Raw genomic sequence first — 18,665 nt, forward strand, 5'->3', positions numbered from 1 at the left:
CTGGGGACATGGAGGCCATTCCTGGATTAGATGCTGTCAAGAAACAGTCAGTGTGCTGATCGGGCGTCTTAATTTTTACCTAGAAGGTGAGATTAAAGCAGGGCAGAGCTGTCACTGTTAAAGTAGTAGCAGTGCCTCATATTAGTCATTTTTCTGGTGGCAGAGTGGCCCGCTCTTCGTCTCATCCCAAACACGGCCCTGGGGTGGCCCTCTCTCCGCTAGTGTATTTTCTGTGACTGTCTTACATTCAGTTGGGACCGTCACTGAGCTAGCTTAGCTAGCTGCCAGTTACCACTTGAATTTTTATCCCTAACCTCACTGCCCGCTCACAACATATTAGGAGAGGTAATCGTCATGTTTCTTAGGTATTTACTGTTTGTCACCCCAGCAGAATAACTTAGCGTTTTGCTTTTCATCTTCAAAGACTTGTTTGCGATGGCCTTTACCACTAGTGTGAGGTCATACCCTATCAATAATTGCTAATGATTTATCAACTTTCCTCACCTTTTTTTATTAACAAATTCTGTCAGAGGACTTTCACAAGCATCCCCAAAGTCGCATCTCTTGTGGTTATTTCAGGCTACTCTGCAACTTTGTTGTTCAGAGTAAAATGAGACACAAATTATAAAGCTCTGATATGAGCTGATACCTTTCTGAGGAGCTATTTGGGGATTGAGTCTCAATTTAGACTCACTCCGTAAGTAGCTCATGCTGGAACTGGGCAAGCATTTAAAAAATTTGAATTTCACCCCTGGTCCTCAACTGTATTAATTGCATTTCTAGAGACATGGATGTTTCAGTTACAATATTCACATATATATCTGTGTATATGCAGCCATAGGTGGATTCATTTATTCATGTAACAGATATTCATTGCATGCCGAACATTGATACGAGAGAAAAATATAAGATCTTAAAATTTTGAAAATCCCCTGACACAAATAGAGTTTAAAAATATATCTCATTTTAAATGAAAAAAAGGAAGGCTATATTCAGAAATCATGTTTTTTGTAATTAATTTCTGCTCTTTTTTTCTAAATCAGTCAAAAGTGTTTATCGAACAGCCGCTATGTTCTCAGAATTCGTCGAGTATTGTGAAGCGTCTAGAGAACTTTAGGGCATGATACGCACTACTAAGGACCTTAATGCCACTTGGCTTTAATATCCTACTTCAGTGGGCATATTAATAATGTAAGAGTTACGTTTTGATTGGGTTTGGCTTCACCACTCACTATTCATTGACTGTTTCTCTAGGGATCTCCTCTTTTCTATAAATCCAAACTTACTCTTGAATGAAAATATTTGACTTTCAATAGAGTTCCAGTCAAGGTTCTTTTAGCCTCAAAGAACAGTCACTCTTTTACACTAGCAAAATCGGGGGTTTTATCGTGAAATACGGAGCATCTCAATGATCCCAAGAAAAAGGCTCACATTGTATATTATAAATAGAATTGGGAACCAGAATTGCCTGATATAATTGTCTTAACACTTAATGACCATTTCCAAGCAAATTATATACAGTAGAAAATAATGCTCAGCTGCAAAAGTCCCCTATCATGAAACTAAGTTTGCCATTTAAAAAAAATTATCTCAAAACATTCTCCTTTTGGGTAAAATATGAATCCACTCTGATTGTTACATTTGAGCTTTGGTGAGGAAAGGCGGGGATCTGCAATTTACTTAGCATTTTCCAAGGTGTTTTATTTTTCCTATATTTAAATGTTTAGCAGATACTTTATTTTTTAAATATTTTTTTGTTTTTTAATTACAGTTGACGTACACTATTATATTAGTTTCAGGTGTACAGCATAGTGATTAGACATTTAGATAATATCTGAAGTGATCATCCCAATAAATCTAGTACCCATCTGGCACCATACATAGTTATTACATTATTATTGGCTATATCCCATGACTATTTCATAACTTACATCCCTGTGAGAGTTTTGTAACTATTGTGACTATATCCCCTAAGCTGTACTTTACATCCCTGTGACTGTTTCACCCATCCCTTCAAACCCCCTTCCATCTGGAGACCACCAGTTTGTTCTCTGTATCTTTGAGTTTGTTTCTGTTTTGTTTATTTGTTTATTTAATTAGATTCCACATATAAATAAAATCATAGTCAAAGTTTTAAAATTCTGGAAATCTGATCAAAAATATTACTTGGTAACTATTATCCCACTGATTTTATATTTAAAGATGTTGGAATTTAGACAGATGTTTGGTTCCCTTAAATTTGAGTAAAAGCTTATTGACATGATTGGCACGTCATTACCTTTTAAAGGGTTTTATTGAGCACTGCTTAAAGTTTATTACGTGAAGAATGCTGCATTCGTTGCTGTAGCCAAAAGTTTTTGCCACCTGAAAGAACTCTACAACCTAACAGAAAATATGTGAAAATAGAAAATATGGGCTCATGCTAGAGGACCCAAAAGGAAAACCAAACCAAGCAAAAAGGCGATCCCATAATACATAAATAATCAGTTCCAACTCTCGAGTACACCAGATGCTTGAAGAAGTAGTAAGACTGTTTTTGTGACCACCTGAATGAAGACCTATAGCCACTTTATGTGGAGTAATCTGCTAATAATTAGGAAAGACTGGCAAATATACAGTTCTGAGCTTACCGCATTTTTGACATTCTGCAGTATCCTCAGATGTTTGTGGTACATTCAGAGTACCACTTAATTTTTAAAATCTCTACTTTTGAAATTGTAGTAATACCCCATTTACCCAGCTGGAAATAACAGTGGACCAGATAACATTAAAATAAATGAATGGCCTGTTCAGAATTTAGGTATTAAGAAAGGAAATTAAATATATAAACATGGTATTTTTCAGGATAACCAAAATATTTTAACTATTTTAGTGAGCACGTCTATTACTATCTTCTGATTTGCTTCTTTAAGCAGTGCATAATAACTGACCAACAATGTTATACCGCTTTACAGTTCACAGACTCCTTTTCACATAAAAGATCTCATTTAGTTTCTCCAACAGGACTGTGAGTTAGGTGGTGGTGTTATATCCATGTTTCAAGGGTGATAAATCCAAGTGAGCTCTCTGATTTGGCCGTGACCACGCAACCAGCAGTAATGAGTGAGGGCTGAAATCCAGGGCCCCTCCTTCTGAAACACAATGTAATTTCAACGTTTCTTCATTTGAAGGGGCGTCATTAATTATTTGTTTTGCTTTGTTACAAAGTGATGCACGTGGACTATGAAGTTCAATACAGGCCACTGTTTCTTCAACAGTTGAGATCCAGATGAAGCAGTTAATTTGCTTCTAGAAGCCAGGCTGTAAGATAAATATGCCCCTTTAAACATGAGAATCAAGCTCAATGCAGGGAGATGCTTGCACCATGAGAAGAAAGTGGAACCTCAGCCCACTGGAGGAACAGCAGACTAGGGTCTCTCCTTCCCACTCACTCTGGGGCCGTATGCCCACTTATTAGAATAGTAGGCAGATCCCAGCAGTGTTTAGATCGATCTCTAATCGGTCAGTCTCTCTCTCTCTCTCTCCCCCCCCCCCACATAAGTTAACTGGTGTATGATGACACGTCACCATATATTGTGCTGTTGTCCCTTCAATAAATGACCAAGATCACTCCATTTTCTAGTTACCTACTTCTGTGTTTATTGTCTTCTCCCTGTTATCTCTTACTACCCTTTGTTATCCCATGGTTACTATTTAGTTACTCTTACTATTTGTCCTTGGGAAGTCACAGCAACTTTGCAGGAGAATCAAGAGACCAAATATACATTAATCCACTAGCTTTTTATACTATTTAATTCTAAGCGTGCAGCTCTGATGTCAGAATGGATAAATATCTTCCACATGTTACAAGTTTCAGTGGGAGTTTTCAACACTGATCAGAGGCATTTTTGTTGGCGTTTCGATTCAAGGCTTATGTTTTAATAAATAAAAAGAATTATATTCATTGATGTGATGGTGAATGTTTAACAGCGGGCACTCCGGGGAAAAATTTAAAAGCCCCTATTTGACATGATGTTAGTTTAGATACAATAGACATAAATAATCTCAAAAGCACAGATGACAGTTAAATTAGGACATGATGAATTTTTAGTATTTATTTCCTTGGCAGCTTTTCTCAAATAGAATTAAGTCCTGTAGAAAATGATTTGAGGGTGTATTTTCTTATTTTTGTCAAGGATGGTGCATATCTAGTCCATTGTAGATGTTTAGGTAACTCATTAGGTACAACGGATGCCTTAGACTTTGGTCTAAGCATCAGCATCAACTGGAAAATGGTTAGAAAAGCCAATTCTTGGGCCCCACCCAAGACCTACTGAATTTAGAACTGGAGCTGGGACCCAGCTATCACTGATTTAACAGGGCCTGTAGGTGATCCTGATGAACCCAAAGTATAAGAGCCACTGCTCTGGGACACTGAAATTAATAGCCCTACCCCTATGCATTGAGAAGGTTTGCCGTAGGACCTTAAGTCCTCTGCTTCCAGCCAATGGAAAAGGAAGGAAAGGGTGCAGAATTTTCACTCATTTTGTAAAAGCCTCAGCCCAGAACTGACAGATAATTCTGCTCACATTCTATTAACAATAAGTACAGTAGTCTCCCCTTATCCACTGTTTCGGTTTTCTCTGTTTCAGTTACCCATGGTCAGCCACGATCTGAAAATACTAAATGGAAAATTCCAGAGATAAACAATTCAGAAGTTTTAAATTGTGTGCTCTTCTGAGTAACGTGAGGAAATCTCACGCCTTCCTGTTCTGTCCTGCCTGGGACATGAATCATCCCTTTGTCTAGTGTCTCCATGCTGTAGACACTTACTCACTTAGTAGCTGTTGGTTATCAGATTGACTGTCACAGTATTGCAGTGTTCTGTTCAAATCACCCTTATTTAAAAAAAAATTAAAAAATTAAAAAATCACCCTTCTTTTACTTAATGACCCCAAAGCCATTCACACAACTTTCATTACAACATATTGTTATAATTATTCTATTTTATTATTAGTTATTCTTGTTAGTCTCTTACTGCACCTAATTTATAAATTAAACTTTATCATGGATATATATGGGCAGTAAGGAAAAAACATAGTATATATAAGGTTTGGTACTATCCAAGGTTTCAGGCATCCACTGGGGGTCTTGGAGTGCATCTCCCACAGATAAGGGGGCTTACTGTAATCATATGGCTACTCAGTGATGTATTGGAGCCAGCTTGTATCTGCTCATATGAGCCTATTATCAAATTTTCAGGCATTTTGGGGAGCCACTTGACATTATCTTGGGAACTTAAAAGTGGCTATGGGGAATTTTTACACCACAGAAATAGGCAAACACTAAAATCAGGGCCTTTTTCCCATCATCCCAAGAGAGCCCATTGTAAACATATACCAGCACACCACTGACCTCTACAGGCTTAGCTGACTCCACTGGGAGCTCTGCAGCTGAAACGGCCCTTCAAAATTCTACTACTTTGAGCCCCACTGACTGAGCCTCTGTACCCTCACCCTGATCAGTCATTGAATGAGGGTTGCCCTGGGAAGGGTATGCCCTTGGGTAAGGAAGCTCTATGCAGCTAGGACAGTCCCTGAAGGGACTGACAGTGAAGGATGTCTACTGACATCTCTTCCACCATGGGGGGTAAGAATCCATCCTCGAAGTGGATTCTGAGTGGCATATCTTCATGTATACCACACCCCCGCCCTCCTTCCAAGAGATCCTAATATAATTGAGCTGGGGTGAGCCAGGACATTAGTATATTTTAAATGTTCTCTGGATAATTGTCATATGCAGCCACACTAGATACTATTTAAAAGAGTCAAGCCACCCAGCTGGGCATGGCTCAGTGGTTGAGCATCGATCTAGGATCCAGGAGATCACGGTTTGATCCCCGATCAGGGCACATGCCTGGGTTTCGGGCTCCATCCCCAGCAGGAGGCGCGCAGGAGGCAACCGATCAATGACTCTCTCATCATTGATGTTTCTCTGTCTCTCTCTGTTCCTGTCCCTCTCCCTTCCTCCCTCTGAAATTAATAAAGATATATTTTTTAAAAAAAGAGTTAAGCCGGTTGCTGAAATGACACTATTTTTTGGTGGTTTGTTAATGTTTGTACTCTACCTCCTTTAAATGAATTTGTGCCTGGAGCAAAAGCCTGTATGCAGCAAACAATTGATAAATATTTCTAGGGTGGTTGGCTAAAATAATTATGATAACTTTGAAAGGAATTTTACCCAGAATAATTAATTTACAAGTCAAATGCAATAGAAATACAATAATGTATTCACAAAATGAATTGATAACTTCATGAATTAAGTTATCTTCAAGATGTTAATCAAATAAATCACATGTATGCTTTTCTATTAAAGAGGAAGTTAGAAGATCTGAGCTCTGAGTGGAAGGCGGTAACCCAGTTACTTCAAGAGCTGAGGGCAAAGCAGCCTGGCCCAGCCCCTGGCCTGGCCACTGTGGGAACCTGTAAGTATGCTGGATCAATTCTCTTTGGCTGTAGCCATTTGCTCGAAAGCAGAACAGTGAGGCGATGTCTGGGTGAAAGGGGAAACTTGTTGTAATTCTGAAAACAGGAATAAACCTCTGTGTTATTTACTATACAAAATGCCTTAGAGTGGGTTCCTTGGCAATGGGCTCTGATTCAGTGTTGGACAACAAAAGTATATTGGAGTGTGTTTTCTAGATACATGCGTATGATAAAGAAAGGCACATGGGAGTAGACAGTGGAAGAGTCTGGAGGATGATTTGACTATGGCACAGGCGGATTCCATGGGCCGATCCCGTGGGAGCCTTAGAGCTGGGCTGGCTCTGCAGAGATGTACTGAACTGTAGGGAGAGGGCCTGGCCTTTGGATTCCTGACCCAGCTAGTCATTGCCCACCAGCTGCCAACAGAGAGGAAACAGAGACCTTCAAAGTGTTTTCTTGGTCCAAAGGCAATTGCTAGTTAAGGAACACCGTTAACAACCAGTAATCCCAGCAGCAGGGATGGGTGCATTGTCCCTGAAAAGGGGTTAGGGAGGAGCACCAGAGTACCCCCTAGCTCTAATACATGAGGGTCCCACCAATGAATCCTGGATCATTTGGACCATATTCTTCAAATATGCCTGTACAAATTCCTGAGACCACAGAAACAGTCCTCCTAACCCCTCCCCTTGTCCCATTCCAAAACAATTTTAAGAGCCCTTTGATTTTTAGTTCCAGAAAAAGAAAAATGGACTATGACTACCACAAGCAGACATGGGGGAGGAATGTTACTTTGCTTAACTATAGTTTAATTTTTTGCTGCATATTTTCAGTTTTTTATTTCACTTTCTGTTCATTTGTTAGTAGAATATATGCATAAAATCTCATGGCAATGTTAACACTGGCTCAGGGGAAAGGAGCCAGAAAAATTCTTTGCTGTACCAGTCCTATAATTGGCAGGACTAAAAACATCTTTGGGTGGTTTTTGTTGTTGTTGTCGCTTTGCCTTGTCTAGTTTTCACAGATCAAATAATTGAAGTATTAAAGCATGGTGACTGGTTCTTCAAGTAAAGTTGATTTTTATTTTATATCAAGTAGAAATGCGCCACACTGGAACGATCACACCCAGGGTAATTCAGTAGAACGCACAAGTAGTTCTTGTGTTAAGAGGCCATACAGTGTGGGGACAGTGTGTTTCATGTGCCCCCTGGGGCTTCTGAACAGTCATCGGAGTTGGATTTAATGACATTAGAGACTTGAAAAAGATGTGCAAGCATTCCTTTTTTTAAAATCAATCTGGGACACTAAAATTGCTATATCAGGGTTTATATTCAACTAATTATACCAGGCTTATTTCTTTTTAGACCTGCACTTTTTGGTTCCTTCAGCACATACGCATAGTTTGTCTCTATATAATCATTTATTGGTATTTGTTCTCTTTCTGTCATATGTTCAGACTCTAACTCTGTAAAGAGATTGGGTCCCAATGATTTGTCGATAAGCTTGTTGAACTCTGAACATAATCATGGGTTTATGCCCTATTTGAGCCACTTTACTCATGGTAGGCAGGATACAAAGCCAGAGCACAGTAGTCGGTTTCACCTGTAAAGTACTGAAATGTAACAGTCTTTCTAGTAGAAAATATATTCGAAATTCCAATTTTGATTTCCAGCACCATATGTAATTCATCCACTTAATCGCTATTTCTTGAGTAACTTTGGTGTATTGGGCATCATACTAGGCACTGAGGATACAGCATATAATAAGATAAAGCCCCTCCTTTCGTGAAGCATGTACTCTGATTTGAAGAGAAAGGCCATGAGCTAATGAAGAAGAGACTAGATACTATCTTGATATTAAGTGTTATAGAGTGTATGTAGTTCACAGATCGATGTCAAATGGGCATTTGCTAGAAATGCAGAGTCTCGGACACCACCCCAGACCCAGTGATTCATAATCTGCATCTGCCTAGGATCCCCACATGATTTGTGTGCACACTGAAGTCTGAGAAACACAGTTAGCTGGACAAGAAAACGGGAGATGAGTTCGAAAGGAGCACAAATGAGAACATAACTGTCTATAGTAGGGTCAGGGAAGCTTTTCTAGCAAGAGAACATTAGAGAACATCAAAAAGCTGAGAGAGGCAAGGAAGTGAGCCGTGTGTATATCTGGGGGCAATTATTCCAGGAGGAGAGAGAATGGCCTTGAACTGGAGCAAGATGGAAGAATATCAAGGAGACTAGTGAGACCAGAGCAGAGAGCAAGGGGACGTGTGGCCGAAACGAGAAGAGAGCATTTTCCTATCTCCTGCCCTGCTTTCCTCTCCCCCCCTTCAGAGTCTCATCTCCCTCTGCCACTCCCTACCTACCCCCATCCCTCCACACTGCTGCCAGTAGGAAGCCTGGCAATGGCCTCAGCTCCAAGCCACTGGTGACAGCTGGTGAGCTTGGGCCAGGGTTGGAGAGGAAGTGAAGGCGAGAGGAATTTTATCAACAGCAGGGGCTTTTCATCCCTTGTAGTAAACTGGCACAGAGCTGGGCATAAAGTAAAAAAGTTAAATGTACAAATGTCGAATGAAAAGAACCAATAGGGATTCAGGTAGGTCCAGAGCTACTTTTATTCAAGTAAAACATTCTTTTTTCTTTCACATGGGGTGTAAACATCAGAATTAAGAATTACTTAAATTCCTGACTTCCAGAAAGTTAATCAGGAATACAGTATTAAAAAGAAAAATCTAATTTGTATTATGGTTTTGATCTATGATTATTTCACATGCTATATTATAATACAATATAATACATAATTCATCATAGTAAGTTTTTCCCATTGCCCTATGTGCTGGCTGCTTTTATATATATGTCTTTATTATCAAAATAATTACAAAGAGCATGTGGTTATAAGCAATTTTTTAAAAGTAAGAATCCCAAGGCTTGGAGGGGAAATAGCTGGATTAAGGCCACACAGCTGGGAAGATACAGAGCCAAGATTCCAATCCAAGTGTGTCAGGCTCTAAAACCTGTGTTTTGTTTTATTTGGTTTTGCTTTGATTTTGCTGTGCCTTGTACTATCTCTCTGTCCAAGAACCTAATGGGAATTGTAGATATGGAGACAGCTAGCCTATAGTTAATGTTATGTAACTCAATCTTGGATGTATGGGCAGTAAAAGTGAGATGTGTTGCTGTGTCTTTTCTACTTGAGTAGAAGAAATTAGTTTACTCTGTTTGAATTTCTTAGAATTCTAGATCTCTGAACCTAGAACAATCATTGAAATTATCATCTGGTTGAATATTCTTTTATATGTATGGAAAGTGAAGCCCAAAGTTCTTTAAAAAAATACCAAACCAAGCTCCCTTGTGGCTGCTTAGTTAAATTATATAAAATGAGGACAAGATGGTCGTATCTGAGCTGTTTAAATTGTTTCAATTTACAGGATAAATAGTCATGCTGGAAAAAGAGAAACTTCTTTGCAATCAGTTGCTTGGATACCTGAGTGTATCCCTTATCTATCTCTGCATGAAAACACCCCAAATGTAATGGCTTAAAACAGGAGTTATTTACTTGTCATGATTCTGCGGGTCTGCATACTGGGCTGTGATCAGCTGCATATTCTGAAGGTCTTGCTAAGGGCCATTCGTGTTCACGCAGTTATCTGGCAACTCAACAGAAGCTCGATGGTCTAAAATGAACCCACTCAGATACCTGACAGCTGACGATCAGCTTGAGAACCTTGGCTCATTACAAGGCCTCTCCTCCAGGAGGCTGGACTGGGCTTCATTTTGTGGCATTCTCAGGACAGTGTTTCAAAAGGGTGAGAGTAGAATCTACAACACCTCTTGATAACTAGACTCTAGAATTCATACAGTATCACTTCTGCTAGATTCTGTTGGTCAAAGCAAGTTGTAAGGTCAGCCCAGATTCAAGGGGTGTAGGAATAGACTTCACTTCCCGAAGGGAGAAGCTGCAGTGTCATTGCACAGGGGCTTACATACAGGGATAGGAGGCTTTGTTGTGGCCATCTTTACACCCAAACCACTGCATTGGGAAATGGGTGGAGGAAGCAGACATGGATGAAAGTGTTGGTCTGCATCCAGTGTCCTGTGTCTGTGGTCCTCAGACTTAACTGTACATTGAAATCACCCATTGCTTATTAAAGCACAGATCGTTGGACTTCAACCCCAGAGTTACTGATTCAGTAGATCTCGGATGAATCTGAGAATTTACATCTCTAAAAAGTCCCCAGGTGATGGTGGTGCTTCTGCTCCTGTGACTACACTTTAAGAACTACTGCCGTAGGCCTTTGGTGAGTGGAGGAGTTCATCCCTCCTCCTGGGTGCCACATGGAGCAGAATTTGAGTGAGATCTAGTGCTGTGGATGCCCAAGGGAACTCCATGTTAGTGCATCACCACCATTCCTCCCCTCCAACCCCCACGACTTTGTAGCTTGGAAGTTCAAGTAGATGGACAGCACACTACGCCCAGGCAGTATGTGCCTAGCAGAGCAGCTCAGAGGCCTGTGGGGAGCATAACCTGCTATAGGAAGCTTCCCTAGAGACTCTCAGAAACCTTAGGTAGATAGGACTTTGCATTGGACTGAAGGCCTGCACGGCAGATGGAGGCAAAGAGCCAGCAAATCTGGTTGTAAATGTCAATGTGAATCCTTTCTTAACCACAAGCTGCTGGGTCTGGGAACATTCGCATTCTACAATACCCGATTTAGCATTTTTGAAAGAAATCGCATATAGAACATACTTAATGTGAAGACTCCAAGTCAGGATATTGGAGTTTTTCAAATGTCCCAGCATAATACCTATGAAACGAATGACCATTGTATATATAGACACATCGAAGTGCCAGTTAATAGAGGTTTCTAGTTGATTAAATGCTGATAAAACCGTCTCTTCCTGTAATTAATTTTGGGGAGAGCAAGTCTCAAGTGTAATTAGAAAAGTGCTGCCCTGGAGGTCAGGAAGCCTAAATTCTAATCCCAGTCGTGCTACTACCTAGATAAGGGATCAACATACACTTTGTGTAAAGAGCCAGATAGTAAATATTTTCCGCTTTGTGGGTCATAAGATTAACTTTCTCATTGTGTTCTAAAAGTGGCCAGACCATAGACAGTGTCCAAATAAATGGACATGGCTGTGTTCCAATAACACTTCATTTATAAAAACGAGAAGGTAGAAGGTGGTTCAGAATTGGCCTTTAATGCCTTATCCATATTCCCTCAGCACTAGCCCTTCCTGTAAACCCTGAGCCTTTGTCTTGAGCAAGGGAGCATCCCCAAAGAGGGTCTCATACACGTTTGTGTCTTTCCACAATGCTTGAGCGTTGGGTACTCAGAGCTCTGAGTCCTTATAGCCCACCAGGGGTGGAGGTCTCACTCATATCGGTGTTCAGATGGAGCCCTTATGCAAGTGTCCAGACCTGTAGTTTGGGGCACTCTGGGCCCCTCCTAAGGGCATTCCCATTATACCCCATTGCCTCAGTCTTGACATAGCACTTGACATAACTGTCATGGCTGACAGTGAGTCCATATTGGATTGTCAACCGTGTCCAGAAAGGCCACTCCACTCTTGATCTAGACAGGCTTCTAAATTCAAGTATCTATGACTCCGCTCACATACTTTCTCTGGCCACAGGAGAAGGTCACCCACTTGCAAAACAGGTTGGAAGTTCTCGGGAGGAATAATTCCCTGTCACCCCTCAATGGGCAGGAGTTGATGGATGAATATCCCATCTTCACTCTTTGTAGGACAACTTTGAGGCATATTCCACAGCAGAGGTCCCCAGTGGGGTTGAGCCACCCTCAGAAACACAAGGAGAGGTGCCATTATCAGGAGGGGGAAATCCACCCCCATCCCTCTTGAGTTCTTATAGCTGGACAAATAATAAAATTGATACAAGGCCAGATTAACAGAAGAAAAAAAACAATTTAATACATACACACAGGAAATCATAAATGATACTCAGTAAAATGATGAACCAGCCCAGATTTTTATATTTTGTAGACAAAGAAACAATAAATTTGTGAAGTATTGACAGGACAAAGAAACTTAGGTTTGGATGCTCATTAGTAAGGAATCCAAACAGAAAGAGAGCTTGGTAGTAAGTTAGTAAAATGAGATTTCTTTATACAGCCTTCTTAGCTTTGGTTTCCTTACTCTAGCGCTGAGGGTCTCTTCTCAACCTCCTTGGAGCAAGGAGGTTACCACCCACAGGGGGATTTATTTCCTGCATTCAAGGAGACGGGGGGGTCAACGTGCTCTTCTCACACTCCCTACTTGTCAAGTGACTTGAATTCGAAGTAATCAGTATGCCACTGTGGGATATTTGGGGGCAGCCTGCCCTGGTCCCCAACACCAGCCATACCCTTTCCTGTTTCAGCTGCGTTGCCTACTGTTGAGTCTGCTTCAGCTGGAGCTTTCGGACAAGGCACATCAGTTTCAGTGGAGCCAACTCTTTCTCTGCCTCATCGACAGATGATTACTCTACTGAAAACACCTAGGACGCAACTGTACCATCATTGGCTTTTACTTAAAACCTCTAAACCTTAAAAACTTTCTTCAAGTCCAATGCACTAGGAGTAAGATTTTGTACCAAATATGTAAAGTCCCCTAATCAATTATAATAACAAGACAAGAAATGAATTTTATACCCTCCCCAGAATATCTCAAAGCCTTGAGCAACTACAGAGAACCCCCAGCTCTTGGCAGCAAATACATTGATTAATCAATTAATTAAATCATATCTTTATGCTTCAGTGAGGTGACAGTGCTTGCAATATGAGAAGTGTCACAGTATACAAAGGGAGGTGACAACAGTAAACCCTGGCAAGGGGGGGGGCCTAGTATTGCTCACATGATCAGAAAGAAGTCTTTCTATATAGACACTGGGTGTCCCTGGTCCCAGGCCGGGATCTCCAACAACCGTCCCTGGTTAACAGGGACTGTACAACAGTGGTGTCATTGTTAACATCCAAGACAGTGAAAGACTGTGAGAACTAGAGTATTTAGAGGTTAATTAGCCATTTTGTGATGATGAAGTTCCCTTCATTCTCCTTCTCGTAACCTTTTGGCAGTTTTATTGCTCAGTTACCATGTCCAGTTAGGGCCAGGCTTTGGGGCCTGAGCTGGCAAAGGGAGAGAGGCTCTAATCCATCATTTGTAATGCTTCTTGGAAGCACTCCTGGAAGTTTCCGAGCGGTGTGTGTGCGCATGTGTACGGAAGAGGAGGCGTATAACATCAATGGTCGAATGAAGTATTCTGATTATTAGAGATTTTTCAGTTACCCACATCCTGCATTTTTTTTTTTTAATCCTCCCAAGGATATTTTTTCCATTGCTTTTCAGAGTGGAAGGTCTGGGGGAGAGAGAGAGAGAAACATCTATGTGGGAGAGACATTGATTAGTTGCCTCCCACACATGGGATCGAGCCCGCAACCGAGGGCTCTGCCCTTGGCCAAAATCAAACCCAGGATCCTTTAGTCCACGAGCCGATGCTCTAACCACTAAGCCAAACCAGCCAGGGTCACATCCTGCATTTTAACAGAAATAAAGGGTCCGTTACAGTAAAATTGACTTAGCCTTCTTATATTATTTATCTCCTTCCCAAAAGAGGACCTTCCCTGGAAATTACTATAGCATTCACCGCAATGTTGAATTTCTTCTCAAGCTTATCATCAAGGGGGAAATTAGAAGTATTTAAACATATTTGTGAGAATAGACACCCCACATCCCACAAAAGTAAGACTTCATGTATTCCTAACGTCCTAAAATTGTGCTGAATCATTTTGACATTGATTATAACTTTACCCTCAAAGAAAGAAGATTCCAGAAGGAAACTGTAGCAGTTTGCACTTAAATTGTAGATGATAAGATTGTGATCTGAAAGGTCTTTGACAGGTCATTCATTCTTTTCCACTATCTTCAGGAAAGCTCTTTCTCTCTTAGAAGCAATCTTAAGGTTAACTGCCTGCTCTCTTCTTTAAAAAGCAAGAGTAGGTGGAGTTCCCACACTGCTGTTATACTCAAGACATTCTTTCAGCTGCCTGGCCCAGGTTCCAGTTACAGTCTAAATTATTTTTTGACCAGGCAAAGAACATTTCTTCTTACTGTACATTTCTGTGTTCTTTGAAGTCTGTTATTTAATCTTCCTTCAAACTTTTCTTTTCTCACGTACATCAGGTGAGTCCCCATGGTCTATCTACAAAGAAGCTGCCTTTCAAATGTTTACACACGTCTGTTTCTCAAATGTTTAGACACCTCTGTGCACACTGACCCCCCTTCTACTCTCCCAAGTGTGTTTCCCATGTTGCTTTTCTGTTGTGAGCTTCAGAATTGAACGCTGTTCCATAATTACTGGTCTGCTCTTGACTCGGTCATGTGACAAAGTCTTCACAACATTTCTACCTCTGCGGATATCATTCTGCCTGCCGTAATGCACTACTAGCTCATATTAAATTTGACAACTCTTTGAGTACCTGGTATTTTTCTGCCACATTTTAGCTTAGTTCTCTATTGGAACACCCCAAAAAGGTTTCCCTGGCAATATAAAGTATCCTCAAATGGACTCATGTGATTTCATCAGCAGCATTTATACCTGCTCAGGTTTCTCCCATTCTGGAACTGATCTACCTCAATCACACCTTCTCATCCTAGCCCTGGCAGATCTCTCTGTTCTTACTCAGAGCCACTTTTTCTAGAAAGAGTCATCTATATTCCCGTCTCTCTTTCTTACCCCCTCTTCGGCATGGGTGTCCCTCCCTCAGGCCATGGAAAGTGCCCTAAGGCCAGAAATGATCTCTGTGTTAAAATACCATTTCCATCATCTTACAGAAACTTTTAGCAGCGTTTAATGCAGCTGGCCACTCCTGTTTTGAAACATTTCTTTTAACCTTTCACATATCACAACACTCTGTTTTGCCTCTTGCTTCCCCGGCCACTCTTTCTCAGCTTCCTAGCTCACTCAACCTCCTCTCTCTGGCTCTTAAATCTTTAAAGCAAGGTAAGCCTGCTTTTGTCACATTCTTTAATCTCATGGGCAATCTCATCTACTTGTATGATTTCAAATACCTTGTATATTGAAGTTTCCCACATCCTTACTTTAAAGCCACACCATTCTTTTGAGTTCCATATCTAGACATTAATTTTGAAATATAGCAGTGGGGGGGGGGGGGGAATATATATTTCTGTCCTCATGGAGCTAACATTTTTGTGGGGGAAGGAAATGAATATAACATATATGCATGTGATGAGGTAATAACAGCAATGGAAAATAAAATAAAACCAGGAAGAGTGTAAGAAGTGGAAGTTGTACAGTGGTGGGGCTTATCGAGTTTACTTCACTGAAAAGGTGAAATTTATGTGAAGACCTGAATGTGGTCAGAGTGAACCATGCGGATATTCCGGGAAAGAATATTCTAGGCTGCAACAGTCCAGGAATGGCATTCTGACAAAGACCACGAGATGAGAGCATGACTAGTATTAGAAGAGGAACCAGTGTGGTTGGAGCACAGTAGCTGAAGGGGAGAGCCGTTAAGAGATGCAGCTAGATGAGGAAGAGCATTAAAGGCCATTGGGATGACTTTGACTTTCACTTTGTGTAAGATGATGACCCAGTAGAGGCTTTTGAGCCCAGCAGTGAGATGATCTGCCATATGTTTTGGCAAAAGTTTTCTGGATGTGTTAAGAATAAACTGTAGGGAGGAGAGAGTAGGGTGGAAGCAAGAGAGGACCAGTTAGACTAATGCAATAATTTAAGAGAGAAATAATAGTTTTATTCAGAGTAGGGGCAGAGGAAGTGACGAGGTAGACAGATTCTAGATGTGCCTTGAAGCTAGAGCCAACAGCATTGGTCGACAGTGTTTTATTTTATTTTAATTTAATTTAATTTTATATTTTATTTATTTCAGATCAAGCGGGGGAGAGAGAGAGAGAGAAACATCAGTGATCAGAGAGGATCATTGATCAGCTACCTCCTGCATGCCCCCTGCTGGGGATCGAGCCTGCAACCCGGGCATGTGCCCTGACCAGGAATCGAACCGTGATCTCCTGGATCCTAGGTCGATGCTCAACCGCTGAGCCATGCAGGTCACACTGGCAGACAGCTTTGATATAGGGGAATGAGAAAACGTGATGAGGTTTTTGTCCTGAGCAAATTGTAAGAATGGTGGTGTCATTTGCTGTTAGGGAAGATGGTAGGAGGCACAGGGTGATAGGAGGTAATATAAAAACCGCTGCTTTATACAAATTAAATTACATACGCCTCCTGGTTATCCAAATGAAAGTGTAGAATAGGTAGCAGTGTGGCCTGGTGGTTAGGTGGGAGAGCCAATATGAAGATGTCAGAATGCAGCTCCTAGCAGATAGCCGAGCCATGAGATTTTGCTAGTTAAAGCAAGAGGTAAGTGCTGATAGAAGAGAGGACCCCAGTGGTAACCCCATTGGTAAGAGGTAGGGGATATAGCAATAAGTGGTCAGTGAAGTAGGAGGGAAACCGAGAATCCTAGAGCAAGCGAAGGAAGTGAATTAAGGAGGAACTGAGAAATTGTGTCAAATGCTGCCTAGAAGTCTAATAAGAAAAAGCCTGAGAATAAAGCTTGGACTTGGCAAATTTGGATAGAGTAGCACAGGGATGAACTGCGGATTGAAGTGAGTTCAGGGGAACCCGTGTATCCGACAGCTCACTCAGCATCTGCCCGTGCATATCTCCCAGACTCCTTAAAACTGTGTCCAAAACTGAACTAGGGAACTTCCTCTCCCCCTCTTCTCTCATGTTTCCTCTCTCAGCAGATGGTCACCCCAGCCACTCAAGCCAATACCAGGCAGTGATCCCTGACGGATACCTGTGTCTGACCTTACTTTCCTCATTCAGTCAACTACCGAGTCCTACCGATTTATCAGCTAAATATCTTCCCGATTATTTTATTCATCTCCGTTCCTTCTGCCACCCTCACAGTTTCCCCAGGCGCTTGCCTCCTAATTGATCTGATGCGCCTCCCTCTAGTCCATTTCCCATATAGACCGACTCCACAGAGAATTATAATATGTCAGTCTTGCTCTGTTGTAATTGATGAATGGCATCCCATTGCCTTTAGAATAACTCGTCACATCGTTAACATGGCCCGCAAGGTCTTATGGGATAGTTCCCCTGCCTACGCTCCTTGTTCTGCCCCTCCCCCCTTTCCCCCGGTGCCCAGCCCCCCTGGCTTTCTTCAGTTCCTTTAGTATGTCTGCGGCTTCCTGAGCTCAGGGCTTCCACATATGCTACTCTCTTGCCTGGATGGTCTCTCCCCTCACTCACCCTTTAGCTCCCAGCTATGCCTTTTACTCTACAGGACTCTTTTGTTGAGCCTCCTATTATACAATCTCAAAGAGTACTTTTCCCTTTCAGATCCTTATCATTATTTCGATTACTAAATTACTTATATAATTATTTCATTTTCATTTTCCAATAGACCATAAGTTCCAAGGGAATCCTGTTTTATATCTTTTTTTTTTTTTTTAATATATCTTTATTGATTTCAGAGAGAGGAAGGGAGAGAGAGAGAAACATCAATGATGAGAGAGCCACTGACTGGCTGCCTCCCGCACGCCCCCCACTGGGGGTGGAGCCCGCAACCCGGGCATGTGCCCTGACTGGGAATTGAACTGCAATCTTCTGGATCCTAGGTCGTCGCTCAACCACTGAGCCACGCCCAGCTGGGCCGTGTTTTACGTCTTTCTTGTCAATGTATGCAGCTTTTATTCAATGACTAGCACATAGTAGGTGTTTAATATATTTTGACCCAATGAACATTTATTTTAGAGTTGGATCAAATAAGTCAATCTACTATGTAATTATAATTCCAAAGAGATTGAATGATTATACGCTTGTCCAGCTGCTTAGTGGCAGAATCTGGACTCCAACCCACATCTGAATTTGATCTCAATGTTCTTTCATATTCTTACATATATTTCCTTTTTATTTCTTTTTAGACACAGCTGACAGATAGGTTTATCCTCATGTTCTCAGTGATACATCCTCAGTTTTTAAGGCTACAGTACTGGTCAAATAGGAAAATGCTGTGGTTTCTATGCAGATTTTTCAGGCTAACGCTATCCCCCAACTCATTCCTTAACTCTCATTCTCCACTATATCCTGATACCCATTTGAGAACCTCTACTTGACAGTCTAACATGCCCTCTTCCTCTTAAAATTTCTATA

The 18,665-nt window shown here is 41.2% G+C and overlaps 1 protein-coding gene across 5 annotated transcripts in view; it reads left to right on the forward strand.

The window, feature by feature from the left end:
* DMD (dystrophin) overlaps positions 1–18,665 on the forward strand; it is a gene marked incomplete at its 3' end in the record, with an annotated part of 1,946,774 nt that overhangs the window by 1,337,056 nt on the left and 591,053 nt on the right. For all 5 annotated transcript variants that reach the window (XM_081125527.1, XM_081125528.1, XM_081125524.1 and 2 more), the window contains one exon: positions 6,355–6,463. In XM_081125527.1, the coding sequence (XP_080981653.1) occupies positions 6,355–6,463 (109 nt within the window). The remainder of the gene's footprint in view (positions 1–6,354; positions 6,464–18,665) is intronic.

The sequence above is a fragment of the Miniopterus schreibersii genome (assembly GCF_964146895.1).
Source record: "Miniopterus schreibersii genome assembly, chromosome: X".
In the NCBI taxonomy this organism is placed as follows: Eukaryota; Metazoa; Chordata; class Mammalia; order Chiroptera; family Miniopteridae; genus Miniopterus; species Miniopterus schreibersii.